General features: G+C 30.0%; 6 protein-coding genes across 18 annotated transcripts; 4 read left to right on the forward strand and 2 right to left on the reverse strand.

The window, feature by feature from the left end:
• Window positions 1-1,130: 1,130 nt before the first annotated feature.
• Window positions 1,131-4,876, forward strand: LOC126843825 (aminoacylase-1-like). 2 transcript variants are annotated; one of them, XM_050581634.1, is made up of 9 exons: window positions 1,131-1,548; window positions 2,502-2,599; window positions 2,734-2,851; window positions 2,930-3,099; window positions 3,165-3,336; window positions 3,410-3,556; window positions 3,631-4,045; window positions 4,121-4,181; window positions 4,574-4,876. In XM_050581634.1, exons 3-9 carry the CDS (start codon window positions 2,758-2,760, stop codon window positions 4,715-4,717), a joined length of 1,203 nt encoding a protein of 400 aa, XP_050437591.1. In that variant the 5' UTR covers window positions 1,131-1,548; window positions 2,502-2,599; window positions 2,734-2,757; the 3' UTR covers window positions 4,718-4,876. The 2 variants fall into 2 exon arrangements, with proteins under 2 accessions (XP_050437591.1, XP_050437592.1); XM_050581635.1 differs by having other exon boundaries at window positions 1,132-1,548; window positions 4,578-4,710.
• Window positions 4,877-6,200: 1,324 nt separating this feature from the next.
• On the forward strand, window positions 6,201-8,552 carry LOC126842707 (aminoacylase-1-like). Of its 6 annotated transcripts, none has more exons than XM_050579818.1 (8): window positions 6,201-6,296; window positions 6,759-6,861; window positions 6,944-7,113; window positions 7,188-7,359; window positions 7,503-7,649; window positions 7,726-8,140; window positions 8,198-8,258; window positions 8,324-8,552. In XM_050579818.1, exons 2-8 carry the CDS (start codon window positions 6,774-6,776, stop codon window positions 8,465-8,467), a joined length of 1,197 nt encoding a protein of 398 aa, XP_050435775.1. In that variant the 5' UTR covers window positions 6,201-6,296; window positions 6,759-6,773; the 3' UTR covers window positions 8,468-8,552. The 6 variants fall into 6 exon arrangements, with proteins under 6 accessions (XP_050435775.1, XP_050435771.1, XP_050435774.1 ...); XM_050579814.1 differs by having other exon boundaries at window positions 6,255-6,383; XM_050579817.1 differs by lacking the exon at window positions 6,201-6,296 and adding an exon at window positions 6,458-6,574.
• On the reverse strand, window positions 6,525-10,069 carry LOC126842709 (nucleoporin NUP35-like). The gene is made up of 5 exons (XM_050579820.1): window positions 9,551-10,069; window positions 9,380-9,481; window positions 8,996-9,284; window positions 8,741-8,920; window positions 6,525-8,670 (listed from the first exon to the last, which is right to left on the reverse strand). Exons 1-5 carry the CDS (start codon window positions 9,760-9,762, stop codon window positions 8,602-8,604), a joined length of 852 nt encoding a protein of 283 aa, XP_050435777.1. The 5' UTR covers window positions 9,763-10,069; the 3' UTR covers window positions 6,525-8,601.
• Window positions 10,070-10,388: 319 nt separating this feature from the next.
• Window positions 10,389-12,351, forward strand: LOC126842708 (LIM and senescent cell antigen-like-containing domain protein 1). Its single transcript, XM_050579819.1, has 7 exons — window positions 10,389-10,614; window positions 10,697-10,730; window positions 10,797-10,907; window positions 10,980-11,285; window positions 11,359-11,500; window positions 11,582-11,840; window positions 11,915-12,351. The coding sequence occupies exons 2-7, from the start codon at window positions 10,723-10,725 to the stop codon at window positions 12,115-12,117; spliced, it is 1,029 nt and encodes a 342-aa protein (XP_050435776.1). The 5' UTR covers window positions 10,389-10,614; window positions 10,697-10,722; the 3' UTR covers window positions 12,118-12,351.
• A 659-nt stretch (window positions 12,352-13,010) lies between these two features.
• Window positions 13,011-17,236, forward strand: LOC126843235 (sodium channel modifier 1-like). Of its 3 annotated transcripts, XM_050580621.1 has the most exons (10): window positions 13,012-13,179; window positions 13,696-13,820; window positions 13,894-14,013; window positions 14,072-14,159; window positions 14,229-14,407; window positions 14,564-14,723; window positions 15,009-15,155; window positions 15,239-15,443; window positions 15,633-15,707; window positions 16,996-17,236. In XM_050580621.1, coding segments are annotated over exons 5-10 (645 nt in total). In that variant the 5' UTR covers window positions 13,012-13,179; window positions 13,696-13,820; window positions 13,894-14,013; window positions 14,072-14,159; window positions 14,229-14,350; the 3' UTR covers window positions 16,997-17,236. The 3 variants fall into 3 exon arrangements, with proteins under 3 accessions (XP_050436576.1, XP_050436577.1, XP_050436578.1); XM_050580619.1 differs by lacking the exon at window positions 16,996-17,236 and having other exon boundaries at window positions 13,011-13,179; window positions 15,633-15,711; XM_050580620.1 differs by lacking the exon at window positions 16,996-17,236 and having other exon boundaries at window positions 13,011-13,179; window positions 13,898-14,013; window positions 15,633-15,711.
• On the reverse strand, window positions 15,480-23,000 carry LOC126843234 (slowpoke-binding protein-like). 5 transcript variants are annotated; one of them, XM_050580616.1, is made up of 13 exons: window positions 22,773-23,000; window positions 22,389-22,618; window positions 21,118-21,191; window positions 17,855-18,022; window positions 17,500-17,770; window positions 17,238-17,419; window positions 17,032-17,144; window positions 16,879-16,970; window positions 16,668-16,793; window positions 16,227-16,306; window positions 16,101-16,169; window positions 15,954-16,029; window positions 15,482-15,889 (listed from the first exon to the last, which is right to left on the reverse strand). In XM_050580616.1, exons 2-13 carry the CDS (start codon window positions 22,464-22,466, stop codon window positions 15,827-15,829), a joined length of 1,392 nt encoding a protein of 463 aa, XP_050436573.1. In that variant the 5' UTR covers window positions 22,467-22,618; window positions 22,773-23,000; the 3' UTR covers window positions 15,482-15,826. The 5 variants fall into 5 exon arrangements, with proteins under 5 accessions (XP_050436572.1, XP_050436571.1, XP_050436573.1 ...); XM_050580617.1 differs by lacking the exons at window positions 22,389-22,618; window positions 22,773-23,000 and adding exons at window positions 21,377-21,547; window positions 21,602-21,716; XM_050580618.1 differs by lacking the exons at window positions 22,389-22,618; window positions 22,773-23,000 and adding an exon at window positions 21,377-21,639.
• Between the last annotated feature and the right edge of the window lie 2,199 nt (window positions 23,001-25,199).

A 25,199-nucleotide genomic window follows, 5' to 3' on the forward strand; every position in this document is an offset into this window, starting at 1 on the left:
CTACTTACTTACATGTTGGATAAAAATAAATTATAGTAGGTATACTGTTCGCTATATGTCAAGTCGAAATTAAATTTTACTAATATAATTTACGTATTGGCTTAAGGTAATTGAAAGCAGTCAGTTTTTTGGATGTTTTAGCCCTAAAAGCCTGACAAAATTATCCCTATTTAAATGGTCCGATTTAAATTCTGTAAAAATATTTGAGTTTAACGGCCTCTTTGCTAAGTTTTTGTGGGAATCGATTTTTGATATTTCAAATAAAATTGTGTTTAAACCATATTTAAATTTCTTATTTTTTTTAGTATTCATTTCATTGGTTTAAATAAATGAAACGCAGTTATTCAAAAATAGACTTCCACAATAACCTGAAAAAAAGTCAATCAGATAAATTATTTTTAGACAATTTAAATCCGATCACTCTAAGTAGGCGTAATTTTGTCAGTCTTTTAGGCCTAAATTAGTTTCCAAATAAGAACAAAATGGCTTTAGAACTTGACTTTGACTTGTAGAAAAAATTGCCATGAATCTTATACAAATAAATTGATACCTACGATCAAAATTTAATAAAACGTCTTTTTTAAAAATAATATTGTCTATATGAAACCCCTTAAAACCCGCCTGCTTTCAATCCTCTTAAAGAGTACATACACAATTTTCTATCGTAAGAACTAAATACGCAGTATGTGTTTTAATTGATCTGTGATGAATAAGAGCAAAAACAACTAACGTGAAAGCAAAAGAGGATGTCGTTTTGTTGGGAATATCATTTACAAATACAAAATATCTTATTTAACATTTATTATTAACCTAAATAATATCTATTGAAAAATGGATAAGACGTCATGTCAATGGGTGTGAATAGTAATTGTTGAAATAGCAATAAATAATTTGTGTTATATTAGTCTTAAGATTTGCACGCATTTTCATTGTAAAAAGAAGAAAAACTTGTTTTCTTAGTAAGCATAATATTATGACGTAATCTATACTACTTACCCAATAAAAAATGTTTAAAGTTAATCGAGTGTTAATTGACGTCAATAGTGTAATATATTGTATATATTGTATTTAGAATATTCTTTGGTCTTATATAAAAAGCTATTGGAGGCTATCTTAGTTACGTCTCTTTCACACAATTTTCATGTAAACTAACTATGTTTAACAATACTATCTATAATTATTATTACTTTATTAAATTAGTCGTAGTGAAATATTACTTTATCAGTATTACTATACCTGTATACAACTTGTGTTAATTCTCGTTTTTTCTGGATCCACATTCCACTCCACTCAACATTCAACAGTAATTGAATAATAAAAACACTATAAATAGACGCTGCTTGCTTCTAATAAAAAATGAATTAAAATGAATAGGTAAATAGTATACAGTATACACTGTATACGCAATAGTCTGAGTTTGTACTTTTCGAAAAATTGCCTACGTTGAACTTAAGGACGTCCTTTTAATAGTATACTTTTTCAAGAAATTACCTACATTGTTATGTACAATGCTGAAAGTAAAACAACTTTTTTTGAAAATGATCAATAGTAAGTATTTATTTATTTTTTGTTTATTAATATTGTGTAGGTATACACTGTGCTGTGTTAATGCTTATAATAATATAATATAATTAATAAAATATTATGCTAAGGGTCTATAAGGAATATATGTTATAACATGATTAGGCTTTTTGAGTCGTATCCAGTAACCACTTTAAAAAAAAACGCAGGTAAGTCGTGTCAACAACTTTTGAATTTTGATAACTGGAAAATGCATCTTATGCATTTGTGAAGTGCTTACTTGTAAGCATAGCTAAAATATGAATCTAATTTCAGAATAAAATCAATTACTATTAATGGCGTTTTTACATCTTTTGAAATTATACGAACTCAAACGGTTCTTATTGTGTGGCCAAGGCCTTTGTTAGTTGTACGTGACCTAATAATTGTGATAACCATGCTAATAATAATTAAGATCATACTACTTTTTTTAGCATGGTTTAATTATACTCATTGACCTGTTGAGTACGATAGCTTCTATTTTAAAGCCTTAATAAAAGTACTTATAAAATCATATGTTTATTTAGTAATTATAATGTGTTTATTTTTTATGTTATTAATTTTTGTTAGCCTATTAAAAATGTATTATCTATAACCATTGATAATATAATGGTTAATCAATGCAATAGCCAATAACTAAGTTGAAGCCAATAAAAGATGTATATTCACCTTGCCTAATGGATATAGGTAATGCCTACACATGTTTAGGGCCTAAATGTTATTGTGAATACTATTTGTACTATTTGTTTTAATTTTCTTTAATTTAAACATGATTTATATTTTAATAAAATATTTTCGTTAAAACATTATTGAACAAATATTTAAATTTGATTTGGGTACTGAAAAATGTTTCTAATTGTATATAAACATAGTTAAAATTATTATTTTGCAAAACAATAATTAGATTAAAACCAAAATATTGTTTTTTTTTTATGTTGTAGATATTGATGTTCAATAATGCTGACTTGTTATAGAAACTAGAATGAACAACAAACTAATCCTCGAAATATTTATTTAATAGTTTTGATGAAATATTTTGGTAAGGTTTTGTATTTAACTATATATTTAAGACTCGCCGTAATATTTAATTAATGCATAAAATTGGGATTATGAAATTGACTGCCTTCCTTTACTGTCTTTTCTCAAAAGACAATAATGTTATTATTTTTTTAGGATGAATATTTAGAAAACAGAAAAATGATTTCATCAAATAATTGCATTGAACATGAAGCAGTTACCAACTTTAGGGAATATCTTCGTATACCTTCAGTTCATCCGAATATTGATTATAGTATGTTAATTAAATTTTATTAGACTAAAACATAAAATGTATTGAATTTATTTAAATTTGTTGCCATCGCTGATACAGGTAAATGTGTGGAATTTATTTTGCGACAAGCTCAAAGCCTCAGTTTGCCATCCAATGTTTATTATATGGCACCAGGCAAGCCTATTGTTATTATAACTTGGACAGGGCAGAAACCTGAATTACCATCAATTCTTCTCAATTCACATATGGATGTAGTTCCTGTTTATCCAGTTAGTATAATATATGGTATTTAACTACATTTTATTTATACATTTATTGTTTATCGGTGTCGAAGGACAAGTGGACTTACAAACCATTTTCAGCACACAAAGACATAAACGGTGATATTTATGCAAGAGGAGCACAGGACATGAAGTGCATTGGAATTCAGTACTTGGAAGCAATTCGAAAATACCGTAGAGAAAAATTAGTTTTTAATAGAACTATTCATGTTTCTTTTGTTCCAGGTCAACAACTTCTTTTCAAAGCGCTAAACAATAATAATAATTATTTTTAAATAAAATTGTATTGTAATTTTAGATGAGGAGATCGGTGGATTTTTTGGTATGCGGATATTTGTGAAATCACCTGAATTTTTAGCTTTAAATGTTGGATTTGCATTAGACGAAGGCATGCCCAGTACTGATAATAGTTTTACTTTGTTCTATGGAGAACGAACATGTTGGCGTATGTTAGACCACTGTTGTCTAAATTGTTCATAAGCTAATAAGTAAGACAATTTTTATATTTTATATGAACAGATCTTTTTATCAAATGTATGGGTACGCCCGGACACGGATCATTGCTCCACGATAATACAGCTGGTGAAAAGTTACGTTATATCATCGACAAATTTATGGATTGGCGAGATTGTGAAAAACTAAGATTAAAAAATAGTGATTTGGGACCAGGCGATGTTACATCGGTCAATTTGACAATTATAGAAGGTGGTTGTCAAATAAATGTTGTGCCACCAGAATTTACCGTCTACTTTGATGTACGGTTGGCTGTCGAAGTCAATTGTGACATAATGGAAAATGTAATAAAACAATGGTGTAAAGAAGCCGGCGAAGGAGTAATATTAGAGTTCACGGAGAAAGGATGTCATGTTGAACCAACTAAACTGAACGATGAAAACCTTTATTGGGTTGCGTTAAAGAATCAATTTGATAAAATGTAAGTAATTGAGAAATTACTCTTAAAATAAATTATGTTTTTTTATTTTTTGACATAAAATATTATGTTACTTAGGAATTTAAAATTTAAGAAAAGTATATTTCCTGGATCGACCGACAGTATATTTATCAGAGAGGTAATATTTTAAATTTAATTTACTGTTTATAACACTAGCCACCAAAATGTTATACTTCAAGACTATTCATCATATTTTAGCTTTGATGAAGAGGAAAATAATTTTTTTTTATACATAGATAATACATACATACATACGTTCATAATTCTTTAAAATTGATAGTAAAAATTATACAAGTAATTTTATTTATTAGTTTTTTGTTGCAATATCGTTACTTATTTAATTATCTATTTAATAACTAAGCACATCAAAATTAATTTAAACAAGTACAAGGTTGAGGAAAAGTAAAACACAATATTTAGTGGCCAGTGTAGTAATATTTATTCTTTGCTTATCTTTCTCGTTATTATTTATTTATACTTGACAGATGTATTAATTTTTTTTTTTTGTAGTTAGGCATTCCAGCAATAGGATTTTCACCAATTAATAACACACCTATCCGTTTACATGATCATAACGAATTTTTGAACGAGGTGACGTTTCTTAAAGGCTTAGACATTTACTATAATCTAATTAAAAGTCTTGCTTTAGTGTGATTATTGTAAACGCATTTAATTTATTAAATTTACTATTATAATTATACTACTGTATTTAATATATTAAAAGTTAATTAACGTTATCGTCCTCCTAATTTCCTTTCTTTCCAAGGCTGGATTTCTTATTTGATTGTTCTTTTCGCATGTTTTATTAATTGTTAAATTTGTTTTTATTGTATATTGATTAGTAATTGTCGTGCTGTAATATTGTTAAAATAAAAACACATTAATTTAAAAAATTTAATGCATAGTTAAGTTATTTGACACCTCAATTAACACTTCCCTCACACCTAAAAAAACTTATTTTGTAAAAAGAACAGGTCAATTTAAAACTCTTATTTAATTAAAAATAAAAAACAAATTTAAAAAAAATCTAATTTTTAAAAAACAAGTATAATTAAAATCACAGCATTTAAATATTAAACATTATAAATGCTTTCCTACTATTTAAAAGCCATGTTAATACTTTTAGTATCTTATAATTGTAAATTTGTCTCAGAGGGAAATGGAAATAATAAATTACCTATTCTAAAATATTAGTCTTAGAATATTGTAAATTCAGCTCAAACCCTACAGTTTTGGGAAATGATTATATTAATAATTGTAACACTCACAAAATGTATTAATACAAGACTATTTTGTGCTGCATGCAATTATTATAATTTTCTTAGCTACATTATAATATTATCTTGAAAAATTAAATAATATTTTATATTATCAGTTTTTACAATTTACAGATTTGCATCGAGTCATATACTTGAATGTGGTTTTATCGCTATCAAGTACAATTAATTCTAGAAGACATGTCAGATGAATTTATCTTTTATGTAAAATTTAATAGTTTGAAGATAAAAACATTATTTCTTTGGAGTTATGACAAAAAAATTATGTTGTTTCATTTTTTTTATTAAGAATATTGTGGTTTGTTAATACATCAAGCAGCCGAGTTGGCAAAAATAGAAAGAAAAAGCTAAATGTCTTTCATGTAATCAATACATTGAAATTTTTAACAATAATTTAGGTACCCATATATTATATTGCCAATATAAAACTGTGTACACTTTATTTTATGTTTAAAATGTTTTTTTTTTTGTTACACACATTTACCACAATGCATACAATTATAAGAAAACTGATACATGAATACTGATAACCTTATGATACTGATTACCATAAAATACCTCATACGCTATTGTTTATTTTAAGTATTAGTACTCAACGACATGATTATGATAAACTCGTAATCTAGGATTGATTATGATTTTATGGCTGATTGTAAAATAGTTAATTATGAGAAGTTAATGTACTCAGGCAATTAAATAAAATGCATATTTGAAGGGTTACAGGGAAAAAACCAGCAGTCACTTTTTAAAAATGGCAATTTTTTGTTATAAAATTCGTTTTGAAACAAAACGAATCTGTTCTTTACTTTTAAGCACGATTATTAACAAAAATTTACAATATTTTAAAAGTTTTAAGTATTTCTTCAACATTTAAAAACATATTTTTCTTAGATTAGAAAAAAGTGACTGCTGGTTTTTTCTCTGTACCCTTCATTTGTGGATTGAACTTATTAGAAGTAGAATTTAAACATAATTGTTGTCGCAAGAATATAAATATTAAGACACTAATTACTTTTTAGAAGTGTTTAATTACATTGATAACTGTAATTTATCTTTTTTTATTTATGTACTTTAATCGTTATTACTATTTTTATTAGTTTTTTAAGCACTTAAAAGATTATATATTAATTATAATATATAAAAAGGCATAAATTATGTATTTTATTAAATACCCAATTGTCAACACACACTTAGTTGTCAAGTAAAATTATTGTGACTAAACCATTCAATTATTGTTGAGTAACAATTACAAAAAAGTATAAGAGCTTTAATAATAGTTTAAATGTAATAGGAAAATTGAAAAGATTAAAAATTTGTTAGTTTATCATTAAATCAACAAAAAAATTATTTTGGCTTATCATAATCATATACTATTGTTTATTAGAAATAAAATACTATATTTTAGTTTTGCTTTACAGAGTCCATACGATAAAATGGCCGAGAATACAACTGAAAATGAATCCGTCACACTCTTCAGGGAGTATTTACGTATACCATCTGTTCAGCCAAACGTCAATTACAGTAAGAGTAATTTAAAAATAGTTTCTATACAAAAAAAATTATTATTTGGTTGAGTTTATTAACAATATGTTAATGATTACAGGCGATAGTGTTAAGTTTTTTAAGGGCCAAGCTGAAAAATTGGGTCTTCCGATTAAAGTCCACTACATGAGTCCAAACACACCAATTGTAGTTATTACGTTATCCGGAAAACAACCGGAACTACCATCAGTACTGCTTAGTTCTCACATGGATGTAGTTCCAGTGTATCCGGTTAATACTTATAGTGCTTAAACGATCGTAAACATTTATTTGTAATAATGTATTTTTCTTATTTTTTTTTTAAGAAATGTTGGAAACACGACCCTTTTTCAGCATACAAAGACGAAACTGGAAACATATATGCTAGAGGTGCACAAGATATGAAATGTGTGAGCATTCAATATATAGAGACAATTAAGAAATATTTGCAAGAGAAATTGAATTTTAAAAGAACCATACACTTGTGTTTTACGCCAGGTAACATTATGTATAATTCTGTAATTTGTAAAAAAAAACATTCTAACATCAAGATCAAGTAAAAAAAAAAAGTATTAAATAAAGCATTGCCTAATTCAAACACCACAGTAAAGTAATTATAATATTTAAAATTTAAATTTCAGATGAAGAAACGGGAAGTCTTTTTGGAATTCGTAAATTTATCAAAACTTCCGAGTTTGCTGAAATGAATATTGGCTTTGTTTTGGACGAAGGAAAAGCTACACCTAATGAAGTATTCAATGTGTTTTATGGAGAAAGGACTATTTGGGGTAAAGAGTTTAGGTTATTAAGTTATAATTAACAGCTAATTTAAATTACAACATGAATAAATTGTATGGTTTATAGGTTTAACTATCACTTGTACTGGAACAACTGGTCATGGATCAATATTATACGAGAGTACAGCTGGTGAAAAACTACAGTACATCATCAATAAATTTATGAATTGGAGAGAACGTGAAAAGACTAGACTAAGAAATACAAACTTAGAGCCAGGAGACGTGACGTCTGTTAACCTAACTAAAATTAACGGAGGATGTCAGTTCAATGTACTTCCTCCGGAAATATCTGTCTCATTTGATATTCGTTTAGCGGTCGAAGAAGACCCAAAAGAAATGGAGGAAGTTGTTAAAAGTTGGTGTATTGAAGCTGGTGAAGGCGTTAGCGTTGAGTTTAAAAAAGATCCGATACGCGTTCCCCCAACCAAAATATGCGACAACAATCTTTGGTGGGCCGCATTTAAAAGGGAATGCAACAATATGTAAGTAGTAATCCCATTAAATTTGAAAATAATAACATGGTAGTGTAATTATTTCAGGAAGTTAAAAATCAATCCTTGCATATTTACTGGAGCAACAGATAGCAGATTTATAAGAAACGTAAACTTGAGAGTCATAGTTTTTAAATAATGTTTATATTTTACTTATTAATTATTTGTTTTTAGGTGGGAATACCAGCTCTGGGCTTTTCCCCTATGAATCATACTACACCATTAGCTCACGATCATAATGAATTTCTCAATGAGAATATATTCATAAAAGGTTTGGACATTTATTATAATATAATCAAAGCGTTGGCATCAGTTTGATATTATACTAACTCACAGCAATAATAATTGTATAAAATTATATGTATTAATTTAAAAAAAAAAATCCATGCAAAAATACACGTAGTTTTATGAATTACAACCAACCAGTTTAGTCATACTATTTCACCATTTATCTACCATCCAAATAAGTATTCCAAAGTTTTCGTAACGATTCCGTTTGAAGTTGTCGCAGATGGTGCATTCTATTGATCAAAAACATTTTAGTTAAAATAAAATCATTCTAGTTATCTTAAAACAAGTAGGTATACTCACATCGTTTTGTTGAACTGGCAAAGGCTTACCGACCATTGGTCTTATATTATTTCTCCGAATAATAGAATTGTTGGGACTTGTACATTGTTGACCTAAAATTGGTGACCGGATAGGTTTTGCTAACACTTCGGCATGTGCACCAGTACATGCGTTTGGAATGGCACTTTCATTCAAAATGGTCTGAAAAATATTAATAAGTTGAATAACAAATTCTGATCAGATAATACATTTTTTATAGTTAATAACAATCAATACCTTATCGTTGCACTGAATAACTCCAATCATTGCACCATTACTAGTTACATGACCATTAAATAATAGAGCACGATGATAGTCGGTGGAATCACTAAAACATATGTGAGCCCAATTTGGTCCTGCTTCTCTAACATCACAGCATGATGACATGTGTGTGAACTTTGACAATATTTCTTCTTTGTTAGCCAATGAAAAACCAAATATAGTAATCCAATTTACTGATGATTTTTTTGGTAGTACTAAGTCGTTGCGTTCTGAATAAAATTCTTTATTTTCTTTGTTATTGCATCTGAAGTGGGGTTAAAAAAACAGCATTAAAGTTAAAATGCATTTGTTCTGTTCTTTTTTTTAAATTTAGAAATTATTTTTAAAATTGGCCCTTACTGTTCTTCTTTATAATCAGATGCATTGAGCATATCAAACAGATCGATTGTGGGAGCTTTTGATGGTTCTTCATTGACTCTGTTTAAAATCGGTGTTGAAGACCTAAAATTTGAAGAAATAAAAAGGTAGTACTCAATAACCAACATGAAAATACATGGTGTGTGTTCTTACGGTTTGTCACTGAGCTCGTTATGAAAATTTCTCATTAAAAACGTCGAATGTACATCAGAAGCATGGCTGCGGTTTGAATGCATTGGAGACATAGCACTTATGGATATGTTGTTGACTGGAGTTTGTGCTCGTTCGCCCATCAAGAATCCGGGCAAATAAGATGGTTTTTGTGGACTATCGTGCGACGGAGAACCCAACGCCATTGGCTCCATGTTAGATAGATGATTTATTTAAAACAATTAATATTTTTAAAACTGGGAACAAATACTACTTGCCAAAAACAGTCAAAATTTTGTTTTTCGTAAAAAAAAAAAATTGAAAATGTTTAAACGTTTTAATTGAATTTAGTTATTATTGACCGCATGCCATTTAATTATTGTTTAAATTTTTTCGAATTGACTATAGAGTGTTGTTACTTGTCAGTTGTTAGCCGGAGACCGAACCTTAGCCATAAGTCCACAACTCTCACAAGTCTCAACGGATATTTGGTGTTCGCCGTTCTGTATTGATATAGTTGATAATAATAATAATTCAAATATTATAGTCATGGTTTATGACGAAAAAACTAATAGGTACGCTAGCAACGTTTGTTATCGAGTTTTGCAAAATGGTGGTCGATTTTCACCTGTTAGGATACACGCCCACCCTAGAACGAAGGCGCCATTTTGCACATCGTAGGCGTACCTGTGTCTATTTGATGACGACTCTAACGATATCGATGGTGGGTTCATGGTAGAAACAGCGACTATACATCCGGATCATGGAAGAAACCTAAAGGAGTGGCCAACCTGATCGCTATAAAGTCGTCGACGTTTAGGGCTTTGATCCGTTTTGTAGTTCGTACCTGCATCCTTGACATGTTATATCCATATGCCCATTTACCATAAATAGAAATGTGCAGTCGTGTTATATAGTGATTACTGAATCTGATTCACTATTGGTGATTTTCGTCGGTCCTTCTGTGTGTGTACGCCTTCAACAGGCCCGCCGCACCTCTTGGCTCTTATACAAACGAGCAATCTAAATTCAGCATGTGGGAGTATCCAGTAACGCCTACATAATATGTGAGTAGACTAAATAACCAACACAGCCATCTGGACGTTGCAATAGATAAACATTATAGTTTTTTTTCTCCAATTTTTTTAGGTCGACTTGACTTACAAATAACTCAAATGCCTGGGTAAGTCGGAGTTAGATTCTACAATACTACCGTTTGGATTGACTGAAAGCTTAAGTACCGTTTCAGTGTGACAATGTCGTTCAGCAACATGTCGTGCTCCCGTTGCGGAGACGGCTTCGATCCCCACGATAAAATCGTCAATTCCCAAGGAGAGCTGTGGCATCCTCAATGTTTTGTGTGAGTAGCACAGTATATATTTAGGTACAGTTCGATATTTTAAATAATTCTTATTGTTGCTGATTTTTGTAGATGTTCTCAGTGTTTCCGTCCGTTCCCCGATGGATTGTTTTATGAATTTGAAGGTCGCAAGTACTGCGAACACGACTTCCAAGTGTTATTTGCTCCGTGCTGCGGCAAATGTGGTGAATTCGTTATTGGTCGTGTCATTAAAGCCATGTCGGCCGCCTGGCACCCGGCTTGTTTTTGCTGCGCTGTTTGTAATAAACAGCTGGCTGATCGTGGATTCGTGCGTAATCGTAATCGAGCCCTGTGCCACGAATGTAACGCAGCAGATAAAGCCGTTCTGTCAGGCAGGCACATTTGCTTCAAGTGCCAGTATGCAAACATTTTTTTTTAATTGTACACGTTTTTTAAATTTATTAACGGGTTTTTTATTTTATACTTTTAGCGGAGTAATTGATGATAAGCCATTGAGGTTCAGAGGGGAAGTCTATCACGGATACCATTTCAATTGTACAGCATGCGGGGTCGAATTAAACTCCGATGCTAGAGAGTTAAAACATAGATCAGGTTATACGGCTAACGAGATGGTAATACAATTTTATATGTCAGTCTAGCATTTTTGTTATTCAAAATGTTGTTTTATGTTAATTGATCTTATTGCTTTTTAGAATGAACTCTATTGTCTTCGATGTCACGACAAGATGGGCGTACCAATATGTGGAGCTTGTCGTCGTCCGATTGAAGAGCGAGTAGTGACTGCATTAGGAAAACATTGGCATGTTGAACATTTTGTCTGTGCAAAATGTGAAAAACCATTTTTGGGTCATAGGCATTATGAACGCAAAGGATTGGCGTATTGTGAAACCCACTATCATCAGTTATTCGGCAATTTATGTTTTGTGTGTAATCAAGTAATTGCTGGTGATGGTAAGATTATATTTGGACATATTTCTAAAAATAATTTCTTTCTCAAATTGCTTATTTTTGAATTATTTTTACAGTATTTACTGCTCTTAATAAGGCATGGTGTGTGCATCACTTTGCGTGCTCATTTTGCGATCAAAAAATGACTCAAAAAACCAAATTCTATGAATGCGACTTGAAACCGGCTTGTAAAAGATGCTATGACAAATTTCCATCTGAATTTAGACGCAGGTTACGCAAAGCATATGACAATACACCAAAAAAAGGCACTTCGGCTTAAATTTTTAATTTTTAAAATATTAATATTTTAACTATCAATCAAAGTTTTTATAAATTATTATTATTAACACGTCCAACGACAATCATTAAATTCAGTATATTAGCCATATTTATTATACTGGTAATAACAATAATTATAATTATGTCATCGACCAAAGTATTAATATAAAATTTGTGCCATCGCACAATGCTTAATATGCACATAATTACACAATATAGTTTTACGCTTCATTAACGTGTTTGTAGTTAATTTTTTACATACATATCACTATATTTTTTTTATGGAATTATTAAAATATTATTATAGGATATATACTTAGAGAATTATTAATGGATTATTGTTAATATTTAGATTTATTTTTTTTTATTATTACTAAATTATTAATATGGACGATCAATGCCGTTAAATTTCTTATAATAAAAGTTTATTTTAGATAAAAAAATGTGTTAAATTTTATTTTATACTTTGTTAAGTTTTATTACTTGACAAAGATACATTTAAAACCAAAACCATTAATTAAGTGTACAATTATTGGCCATATTGTATAACCCTTCAGGTTCAGGGTTACTACTTCTAAAAGCTTATGTGGTTAGGTCAATTTAGATCAAACGTGTGTGTTGGTTTTTAAGAAAGAGGTAATGTCATAATTATACAATTGTGTTACATTTCGTGTATGTCTATTGTCTGTTTACATTTTACTGCCTACGACAAATCGTCGCCGAAAATTCAAGTTTATTCATAATAAACATTTTTAACCTCTTTGAAATTACAATTTACATATAATATAACCAAGGTTGCCAAAACAATTTTATCCTAAACGTTGATTTGTGTACTAGTTGTGTTGGGACTTGTGATATCTTATCAACAGACAACAATACGATCCGTTATTTTCGCCTATCGGTACATTATACTGTAAAGTGTAAACAATATACACTCAACTAATACGGATTACGGAATAAGAATCTTTCTTAATCCTTAAGTGCAAAGTTTCTAAATTACATTGTAAAATATAATAATTAGTTGTGTTGCTGTTAAAGAAATCAATTTACATGGCTGACGACTGTAAGTAGATATAATATATTGGACATAATAAATGATTATACAACAAAAAAACGTCATCTCACGTTACATGGAAATCACATGTTAGGATAGCATTATTAAGCACGAGTACATTTAGTTGTATAATGTAGAAACTAAAACATTTTGTACGATTTTGGCAACTTAACAGAATTTTCCTAAAGAATCGATAGATTTGTTTAAAGGTATCAAACATTTACGGTATTTATTGATTTCTCGGATTGTTATTGAAACCAAAAACGATAAAACTTAAAACATAAATAATTAGTAAATTTTGAAATACATCTTAATTTATAAATTTTACTTGTTTAAATATGTAGATTTTCGTTAAAAGATATATTCTTAATCCATATATTATATTATATGTATTATATATATATATATATATATATATATATATCGTTAGCTTATGTTGTTAAGTAATTAAATTTTTTTCTTAACCATATTTAATACTCTATTATGATTGCACAAATAAACATTGTTCTGTTAATTATGTTCTAGTGGACCTGTCCCTAATTAATAACTTTGAAGAGGAACTGGGTTCGGTATTAAGGCATTGCCGTAGCGCATCTCGAAAACTGAAACAGTTAACGAGTAGCAAGGTTGAACTGAGTCTAAAGAATCAAGTAAGATTACTATATTTTTATTTACATATTCATTTAAATGACCTTCCTTTTTTTTTATTAACATTTGTTTTAGCTAGAAGTGAATTATAATGAAAATAATATTGATTTAAGCATAAAAAATATTTTGGACGACGTCCAAAATATACGCAAAAAAATTGATACCATTGAATCTACAGTTGACTCTTCAGATAAAGTTTGTAATTATTATTCATACGTAGTAAAATATATTATGTTTAATTTTTTATTTTCAGACTTTATTCAATTTGAGTGAAACTGTAGAAGAGTTTGAAAGCATTGTAAACACAGTGTTGAAAAATAAAAACACTATATTTTCTCATCGTAAGTTAACTCACACTTACTATTACTACTTAACTATTATTAATGTGTTTATATTTATATATTTTTTAGGACATTTTTTGTAATCTACTTTTTAAACAATTCAAGTCTCAAGTTATAACGTATTAATAAAAAAAAATTAACCTAAACAATTTATATATATATTTATTAGTTAAGTTTTAAATTAATTAAAAATGTCATTCAAGCGTGAATGTAATGGCTCCGATAGTGATCTGCTCAAAACTCTCGGGGTAACAATTTAAATATTTTGTATTAATCTGTATAATCTTGCTGATCTAATAAACATAAACTGAAATAGGTTTTTAATTATCATTCTGTCAGATTATACAATTTGTACTACGTAAATTGTCATTGAATTATAAAACTGACACCTATTATATATTTAGTCTCAAAGGATTAAAGAGCTGTTAGGAATTCAAATACCTGAAGGCGAAGCAAAATTATTATCCAATGGCAGATTGACTTGTATGATTTGTATTAATAGACCAATTTTTGATACAATCAACGTACTATCAATTCATAGAAAGGGGAAAAAACATTTGTTAGGTATGTGTTATTTTTTACTTACTATTTACTATTTTAAATTGTGAGTCTAATTCACAGATGTTCCATTACGAAAAATGTTATTTTAGGCTTTTTACTTTTTTTTAATAATAAATTAACGCATTGAATAAAACCATGAAATCAGCTGTTAAATGTTTAACTGATAAGTGATAACATTAAAAGTTTTTTGTCTTTACTTAACATAGATTTCGTTTGGAATTATAATAATTGGGATTAGGCTGTAGAAATATATTATAATTTTAATAATAATTCATTTGTATATTAAAGAACTCGGTAAATATCTGCAAAGAAAAGAAGAACTAGATTTGATAAAAACAAAAAGGCAACAAAAAGAGTACACTAAATCATTAGGTGTTACGGTAGAACATGCAGGCCGTGGCGAAAGAAAGAAGATGCTAGATTTACCGGAAAGAGGTGAAATGACAGTGTTTTTATTTTAATAATTAACTGTTAAAGGCAATGAAATGAAGGTTAATGTTATTTTTAATTTTTTTCAGATATATTGGATAAGTCTGCTTCTTCTGTAGAATCTGCAATTGTTTCACGCTATGTAGCCTCAATGACAAAAAAGCCGTCCCTTAAAAGTGTTCTTAATCGTGCAAAAAAGCATCCTTACCAATGCCTAACTTCAGTGTCTATTGCTTCTACGAGCAGTTCTGGACTAGAGTCTAACTTCATTGGCCCTAAAAATAAACCAACTGAGTAAATTTAAATAATAATTTTATTTTTTTATGTTTATATATTTATAATGAGGGAACTTATAAAATATAAGATATAATATAATAATAATAATATAATAACATTGAAATAAGACATTTTTAAATTGCTTTAATTATGTTACGTTTATTATTGCTACAGTCTGAGTTTTACTTCTTTTTTTCTTTTTTACAGAATTGGTTGGATAAAAAATAATGATGGATCGTGGTCCAAAGATCCAAGTGCAGAATTTGATTCCGACGATGATTGGTAAGCTTCAGATGTGATTTATTGATATTGGTACAGTTATAATAGTTAAATATTGCATGATGTCGCAAAGAAGCATTTCAGTCTAAAGTGTGGTGGGGTTAAACATGTTAATTTATTGCTTATCCCATGAATTGGAAATCTAATGACTGCTGACGATGATAAAGTGATAAACCGCGGTGTTCCTAAAAATATATACACGATTATTTAAGAATTAAGACTCAATAATTATTTATTCTTCGCTATTACTTCTTTGTCGCTTACAAAATTTGATTTCCTTTCTGTCGCATGAGAACATTTTTCATCATCACAGCTCTTGCTTCTCCTGTAATTGTTTGTTCGACCAATAAATAACACATTTTGCCAATTCTAATAAGCAAAAAAATTTGTACTTACATTGAGAGTTTTCTAATTTGTAAGTTGTCCGTACTACTTATTTCCGATACGTCCTGGTCTTCAGGGATTCTAAAAATATTTATTGGTTATAGAATAAGTTATAATTCTAAAAATTAAATATATTACAGTTCACTTTTGCTGCTATTTCTGTTTCTCACAGTTTCTAACAGTTGAGACGACGAAGCAGTCATCTTGGCTTGAAGTAACTAAAAAAGATTAAAAGTAAATTTACACAAACAGCATAACAATTTTAGTATTTTCAAATATGTTTTCATTATTATTGTTATTATTTTTTATAATGATGTTTTGGCACAAAATGTAATATTTCAAAAATATTGTAAATATTTATATATTATTAAAACATTTAATTTTGTGCATTATTATTAATAACAGATTAAAAATATATTGAAAACAAGTTTGACAATATATTATAATAAAGATTTAAATTTGTTTGCTGTTGGGGTTAATTAGTATACTACGTAAAAACTCAAAAAAAGTCAAACAAATCTCTTGTTATCAATACTGTAGCTTACAGTTATAATTTTCATAGTTATAAATTACACTAACCGGCCATGACGTTGCTCTCATCTCTCTGAGATCTATGTTTCTGAAAAACTCGCTCATTACAAGTTGTTCTATAGTAGGCACTCGACCGGAAGAATTTTTAAATATAAATTCCATTATCTCAACAACCTATGAAATTATATTCATAATTTTAATAAATTATGATAATATTGTAGGTAGATTATGTGTTTATCAATCCTTTGCCTATACATACTTGGGGGTAGTGAGCAATGTCTCGTAAATTGATTACATTTGGTTCAGGAGTGAGCAATTCGTATCCGGCTGCCATTTCGAATAATACGTGACCTAAAATCGGTGATATTTGTTGTAGATTTTCAATCAAGATACACTATAGAAAATTTCATACCAAAACAAACAACATCAATTGCCGAAAAATCGTCCAACTCGAAGTTGCCACTCATGATAATTGGCTGTATTCTGGACGTGAAACCTAGCAGAGAGTTTTCTAGACCGGATATCCTTTGTGAGAGTAGTAAACAATTTAATAATATGACTTGTATAATTTAATTTGTATTGCTATTTTAATAATAAAGCTCGTAATAATAATAATACCTGGCGACTCCATTTTGAAGAATAACATTTCCCGAATGTAAATTGCAATCGTGCGGAAACTTTTTTTTCTTTAGAAACAGAAGTGCCTCTAGAATTTGTCGACCGAGTCTTTGTATTTGTGATAATGGCAAGCCCTCGCTGCGCTGTCCATATTTATCGTTCCAGTCATCGTGCCAACAGCTCTATTCAATAATAGTCGGTCAATACATTGGCGGGTAATTATTTTGTTATTTAGTGTTTAAATATTATAAGTCATGGCTACCTTATAAATAAGATCTTTTAGACTTCCTTTACTGTTGAACGGTAGCACTAGCGTAATAAACGTAGTTTCTTGGTCTGTGGCACCCTGGACAAACTCAACGTCCAACACTGGATAAATGTACGGGTGTTGTAAAGTTAAAAATAGGTCCAATATTGTTTGTCTAGTGTCAGGTGTACACTCTAAAACACTCTTGGGATTTTTAGGCACAAGCGTTAACAGGCGTTCCGTCTTAACTGATCCATCACGTACAACAAACCAATGTTTGTCGACTCTAAATAAAAAAATAGTACAATTAATCGAGTTCAGTGCGGTAGCAATAATGTTATTATAATTATAATAAAATTCCAACTTATACCTAGAACCAATATCATTGAGGTGTTGTAGAAGAACATAGCGAGGGCAAAACCTTAAGTAATGTTGACATGCATTTTGAGCGTGTTGTCGAGCTTTGCGTTCCAGCTCCATTCGCTCTTGTCCTATTGAATCAGGTTCCAGTGCTGTATACTGGTACCGGCTACTTCTTCTGTGAAAAAAAAACAAACAAATTTTATCCAATAAATTAATATAAACACTAGCGGCGTTTTAATATATCTAACGGTAAAGTTTGGTTAATTAAGACTCTGTTGTGGGTATTCTAACTTTTTTGCGTGTTTCAAAGTACAGTAGTCGCACATCTCAAAATAATTTTCTTGGGGTCCATTGCCGAACCACCAAGCAAGGCGGAACTTGAACGGACATATGGACTGCCTCGGCCTAGCACTACGGTCGGGTTTACGTGTCATTAAACGACCGTTCACTCGATACACGGGTCTGTTGATTTGCGTATCCGATGACGATACATTGTAGTTTTCGGTCCGATGTGAAGACGATACCACGGATATAATTGTGCGCGTATTATATGTGCTAGATTTTGAAAAAGCCATTTTTTCTTCTTGTAGACACTATGGATGGCTGCGAAGATACGGTAACACTTGTCACACTTGCTTCTGCTCTTAACTTTAGTGTTTTTTTTTAAATATCACTGGCAAAACAGTACTGTACGTTTATTTTATACAAATAAATTAACAGGAGCGTTTGTACCACTTTGTACTGTGAGAATTAACCATGGTTTTTAACTGTGCTTATGTGAACAATAACCCAAAAATATCACATAATTTCACAAGCTCCGTGAAATGAACGCTTAATGCTCGACTTTGGACCACACACATACATCATTATTAGTTATCATTTAAATAAAGCTATTTTTATTTAGGGTGAAACCGTGTATTACTGCCTAATTGGTATTACAATATGTAGTCGTTATTACCAAACCGTAACGTTGTAACCTACTCGCTATTAATTTTGTTATCATTATTATTTTTTTTTTTAATGGAATCCTCCAGTTTACCATATTTCCATTTTATACGATTATCATAATCAGAACTGAACAAAGTTTCAATGCTTTAAGAAGACGCCTTATTAAAAACCTTCGATACAGGCGATCTTTTGCAAGAAATTGATTTACTAAAATTATTTTTTTTTAAATATATTTGATGCAACCCTTGACAGAATATTATTGTTAATTTTTTTTTAATGTGTTAATAATTTACTGTTTAAATAAGAAAGATCGAAAAGAATTAGCAGACTTAGGGTTTTTGCACTAATTAGACGGCTTAAGCCGTATTCCCCTCACTACCAGTTATTCAGTTGTGTGAGTACCCAACAACCGTGTTATATTTTCTAATAAAACACATTAATCTGTGTGCGAAAAACATTTAGCCCTCAACGAAACCATCAAGAAGCACGAACGCGTGCTAACTGCAAATGAAATGTCTGCAAGAAATCTTCACCCAATTGTTCACCTCAAAAAACACGAGGTTGTGCGTACTAGTGAGAAACTATACAAATATAGTGTATATTAGATCATATATTTGTATGGTTTTTCACCAGTAAGCACAATATTTTAAGAATTTTTAACAAGAATAAATATAAGAGCTACCCAAATTCTTAATGTTTAGTATAAAGTCAGTTGTTGATAAATTACTTAATTGGTTTGTTTTGTATACAGTTGCTGTTTGTGAAAAAAAAGTTAACCGAAGATCTCACCTCAAGAAGCACGAGATTGTGCGTACTGGTGAAAAATCATACAAATGTAGTATATATTAGAGCATATATTTGTATGGTTTTTCACCAGTAAGCACAATATTTTAAGAATTTTTAACAAGAATAAATATAAGAGCTACCCAAATTCTTAATGTTTAGTATAAAGTCAGTTGTTGATAAATTACTTAATTGGTTTGTTTTGTATACAGTTGCTGTTTGTGAAAAAAAAGTTAACCGAAGATCTCACCTCAAGAAGCACGAGATTGTGCGTACTGGTGAAAAATCATACAAATGTAGTATATATTAGAGCATATATTTGTATGGCTTTTCACCTGTAAGTACAATTTTTTACCGATATTTTAAGAATTTTATCAAGAATAAATATAAGACCTACTAAACTTCTTAATGTATTGAATAGAGACATCTTTTGTTATAATAGTCTTTTTATAATAATTTTCTATCTACGTGTCTTGATTTGGGATACAATTTATTACTGTCTTCGAATTTTTCTTAACATACAACCTCGAACACGTGCATACTGATAAGAGACCATACAACTGAAATATTTTCTTTTTATTCCCTTTCTTTACTCTATTCTCTTTAACGCCTCTAAAAGAATTTTCATAATTATTTAAAAAATGAAGTAATTATTTTAGATTTAAAAAATAGTTTTTTTTAACCTAGTATAACCAAAAAATAATCAAGAAATAAAAAAAAAAATCTTTGGCAGGTGGGGTCATAGTTTAAGTCTTGATATTTCTATTAATGCCAACATCATGTTTAGTTGTAAGAAGATTATATTTAGACATTTTTACAATGTAAAAAACTATAATTTTAAAGTTAAAAAAAACGGTAAATTTTCAACGACTTATTGTAAAAATAAAATATCGATTTTTGTGTTTGCGAACTCCTGAAAATCCAAATGTTACCCAGTTCAGCAATGTATAATATGTAATGTTCAGCAGTGTTTATTATCTTATCAAGTCCAATCACACAAGTAGTTCGATTTTTTATTAGTGTAAATATAAGCCTGTCGAATGCTATAAATGCAATAATCGTATACACGACAGTACTTTATGTATGTTGTAAATTTGTCATTCAACTGGAAGTTTACCTATCTACTAATTTTTTTTATCAGTAAATTAAATATAGTAATTAAGATTTATTACAGGTACATATAATTTATGTACAAATCAAAATTCTAACTCTAATATTTATTATTATTAGTAATTTATAACTGTTGGAATGACGCCCAACATTAAGGTGATACGATTTCATTACAAAACGACGTAAAATAAAATAATCAAAAATTAATATTTTTAATAGTTTTTACTACATCAAGTAACACATTCTGGGAAAATTGCTATTAATGTTCTGAAAAACAAATTAGATTTCGTTTCTTAATGAAGGGATTAATTATGCAATAACATTCCTTTGGAACTTGTTTCAAAATTGCCTATAAGTGTATAAACATCCGCCTTAATTACTTAGGAAAGTATTTTTTATGTACCTTAGCGAGCTTGCACAAGTACTTACGAGCATGCTTTTCTGATCCAATAGGCTAGGAAACCCAGAAGGCCAAAACCACTGACGAGTGCCACAGTCATCACCTATAAAAAAAAACAATCAACAAAACGTTTTATATGCAATATTGGTTGTTTTCATTAAATCACATGAATCGTATTCATTAAGCATAGGCAACTTAGATACGCTATGTGAGAGTCGAGTCTCCACTTATTTAGAAACTTGTTTTATTATGTTCGGTACTTATACCAATGTCTGTAATTGTAATTACCGAGGTAAGTTGCTTCTTATTTCTTGCCACATCGAATTTTATTTTATTTAAACATAAAAACAACCAGAATCAAACGCATGTTTATTATATTTCATGTACATTATTATTTTTTTGTTTTGTAACGAAAACCAAAATGTCTTTTCCTTGCCGAGTCCAAATTTGGTCTATAATCTAAAGTTTGTTTAAAGTATTGATGTTTAAAATATTTTTTACTGCTGTACTCACAACCAGTTTTGTAATGATTTTGGGGATTATAAGTTTTGATGTATAAGAGACCGTTCATTTGTTCATGCGTTATAGACTATAGTACTAAAAATGGTAGAAAATAATATATAAGTATATTAAACATTACCAAAAACGTTACCTATAAAATTACTTCTGTGTTTGTAGACTAAAATAAAAATTGCAAGCATGTATGGATATATTATGTAATTATTATGCGTGGTGAAATTGTAGTGTAATATGTTGATTAATATGTAGTGGTTTTTTTTTGTTCAAAACTAATGAGCGGGCTACGATAAGGTAAGTACTTTTACAGTTCAAATGTGTCGGTTGAACTGTTAACATCTAGAGACTATATTATAATTTATGTATGTGTATGACGTACACGTACATTTGCTCGAGTTGACCTTGACATTAATTATTATTATTATTTTCGCGTGACCGCTTTCCATGATTTATTTTTGTGTACCGGAAGTAAATTTTCCCGACATCAAATTCATCACGCAACCCCCGTTTCATTATTACGGATAATAAACATAACTAACGGATTTAAACAACAACCTTTTAATAGCCACACTCGCGTGTGTGATTTTGCCAAAATGTTCCTTAAGCTTAATGCCGGTTTATGGGGGTAAAGACATTTTTAATAAGTGAGTAGGGGAAGGGGCAGAATGGTATTCGGGTCCATAATGTATTTAGAGATTTTATTAAATAATAAATGCGACGCAGTTTTACTTTTTGCTATTTCTACATAGGTAAGAGCAGAATAAGATTTCGATAGAGATCGTACCAAGTAATAAGAAACTGCCAAATCGATTCCAAAAGACTGGTCGACTCTTTTTCCAGGCACAGCCACATGGACCGTCATTCTACAGCGACGTCCGCCACACCGTCGTCTGCTCTTCCGGTATTACTTTCCTCGGTGTCCGTTGTCGTCACTCGTCCAAACCGGAAGTCCTCGCGACGCCGGCCGCGATCGTCGGGAACAAGAACAGCAGTACCGTAAGCCGTCAACACTTCCTGTACAAGTAGACACTATTATTACAAAAGAGACGATCGTGCTCACGGGATCAATGGAGACATTCAGATATAGAGGTATATACGCGAGATACTAAATTAATTATAGTTTTCCGGCCAGTATTGTATTATTACCGTAAGCAGTCGATAAACTCACCCTTAGCGGTCGTCATCGTCTGTGACTACTACGCGTCTGGCACTTATCATGAAATATTTCAAGAGGACGCTGGTTTCTTTGGTTTTTGAGATGCGGCCCGCCGTATAGGGTCGGCTTAGGTATTATTGTTATTCTATAACACTGATTTGGGTACGAACGATACGTTTTGACGTTGCATACATATATTATTATCGTGTAAATATTGTTATCGAACGGGCGCGAGCCGTTTTGGAGAAACGAACCGCGCGTGCTGCGCTGTGCCAGGGCGCAAGACCGTCGGCACCAGCACTGCGCCAGTCCCGTGCCCTATAAACGATTGTTTGGCTCCCACAGCTGTTACCCATGTACTGGCGTTTTTCATCCCCTAGGCTGGTTTGCATAATTTAAACTAAAAAAAAGTCAAAACGCACGCCAACATGGTGATATATATTTATACACTTATCATAATATACGAATATCATTAGTCATAACCAATTGGCATATCGGAGAAAAACAAAGTTCTGTAAGTCGTAATTATTACGGTTTTATTAAGGCCTCGGCCAGCGGAGTAGTTATGGGGCGTTGTCGGTTGAAGGTGGCATATCTGATAAAAGAGATTTTTGTAAAAGTATATAATTGATTCTATACCTGTAAAGTTAAAATCATGACCAAAAGTCTTCGGAAATTATTATAATTTATAGATGAATGTGATAAAAGTATAAGCACTTTAAAAAAAAACGCTGTGATACGAATTTTCAGATGGTGAACAAAATTGATTATTATTATTTACAAAGAGTGAAATCTTACTCTATGAGAGCTTAAAGTCGAGGTTTTTATTTTTGTTTTAAAATCAAACTAATTTCTAGTTGTTGAATCAAAAATCGGCCTTTTAGTCTCCATAGAAAAAATAGTAAGCTTCACATAAAAAAAAAAATTAAATCCGTCCTATAGATACGCCAGAAAATAACTTCCGATGAAAGTCATTGTTTACCAAAATTTCGCCATAACTCGGAGACAAATAACTTTTTATTAGTATTATAAATAGAAAAACCACATTTTTTTTCGTCTTAAAATTAGTCGACATTTGATTATTGGTAACAGTGGCGACGACTTATTAGGAAAGGTAGTCGGTAGACAATGGTAGACAATCAACCCAATACATATTCAACCAAATTTGTATGATGTCAAGTAATTTTTACATGGATTATCAATTTCCCATATTATATCTAGTATAAATGTTCAGTAGATTAAACTTAGCTCAACAATTAATAAAAAAAAGAAGAATGAGCATGTGCATTGTGCATACTAGTGAAAAATTATACAAATATAGTATATATTTAAGCATATATTTGTATGGCTTTTCACCTGTAAGACGTAAGTACAATATTTTACAGATATTTTAAGAATTTTAGTAAGAATAAATATAAGACCTACTAAACTTCTTAATGTATTGAATAGAGACAGCTTTTGATACAATAGTATTTTTGTAATAATTTAGCGATAATCGTGGAACTATTATTATTTATTTATACAGGTTTAATCTATGAAAATCGAATGTTTCTTAGATAATAACCAGCGTTTTAATGTGCAAATTAGGCTTTTAGATACAATTATAATACCTAAGTCTTTTATAAATTAATAAAATGTACCCAAGACATAATAAATATTAGACTGGGCCAAAAAAACAAACAATTTTTTTTTGAACGGTACTATGAAAATATTGTTCATGAATCATGATCATAAAAAAAATTATGGTGAAAGTTAATAAGCGTCAAATAAGCGTTTAATTTTCGTCAAACAAGCCGTTTTTATGGAAATCGTACTTTGAACATTTAACTGTTTTTTCAATTTTGTTTTTTGAGTTTGGATTTTTGTAACTACCACAAGTATCAATATTTAATTTTTAAACGGCTTGTTTGACAAAAATTTACAAAGAGAGCTTTTTTGTAGGGAATTCAATTTTCTTCAAGAATATGTATCAAAAGAATTTCAGGCCAATAATTTACGAGTTTTGGATAAAAAATGCCATTAGTGTAAAAAAACCGTCAGTCGTCATGATAGGTATTTTAATTTTAATATTAAGTGCTCTAACTTTCACCATAACTTTTTTTTATCACCATGATTCATAAACAATATTTTCATAGTACCGTTCAAAAAAAAAAAATTGTTCGTTTTTTTGGCCCAGTCTAATAAATATATATGTAACTAGCTGAATTACCCGGCGTTGCCCAGAAAATAAATTGTGATTGTTCAACTCCTTTTGGGTGTAACTCGCTGTGGAAGCAATATCTTTTTAAGTGTAAATCACCCAAAATAACGTTTAAAATAAAGCGTTGTCTAACATAATATAATACCCTTGAAAATAAAAAAAATATCTATATTTATATTCAATTTTTTTCTTCGAGCCCTTAGAGGTCTGTTGTGTTTCTTTAAATGTAACAACATGAA

The sequence above is a fragment of the Adelges cooleyi genome, unplaced genomic scaffold, assembly GCF_023614345.1.
Source record: "Adelges cooleyi isolate 19-005CV unplaced genomic scaffold, UGA_ACOO_1.1 ACOO_flye_CR_arks_rails_tigmint_CR_PRNA_574, whole genome shotgun sequence".
In the NCBI taxonomy this organism is placed as follows: Eukaryota; Metazoa; Arthropoda; class Insecta; order Hemiptera; family Adelgidae; genus Adelges; species Adelges cooleyi.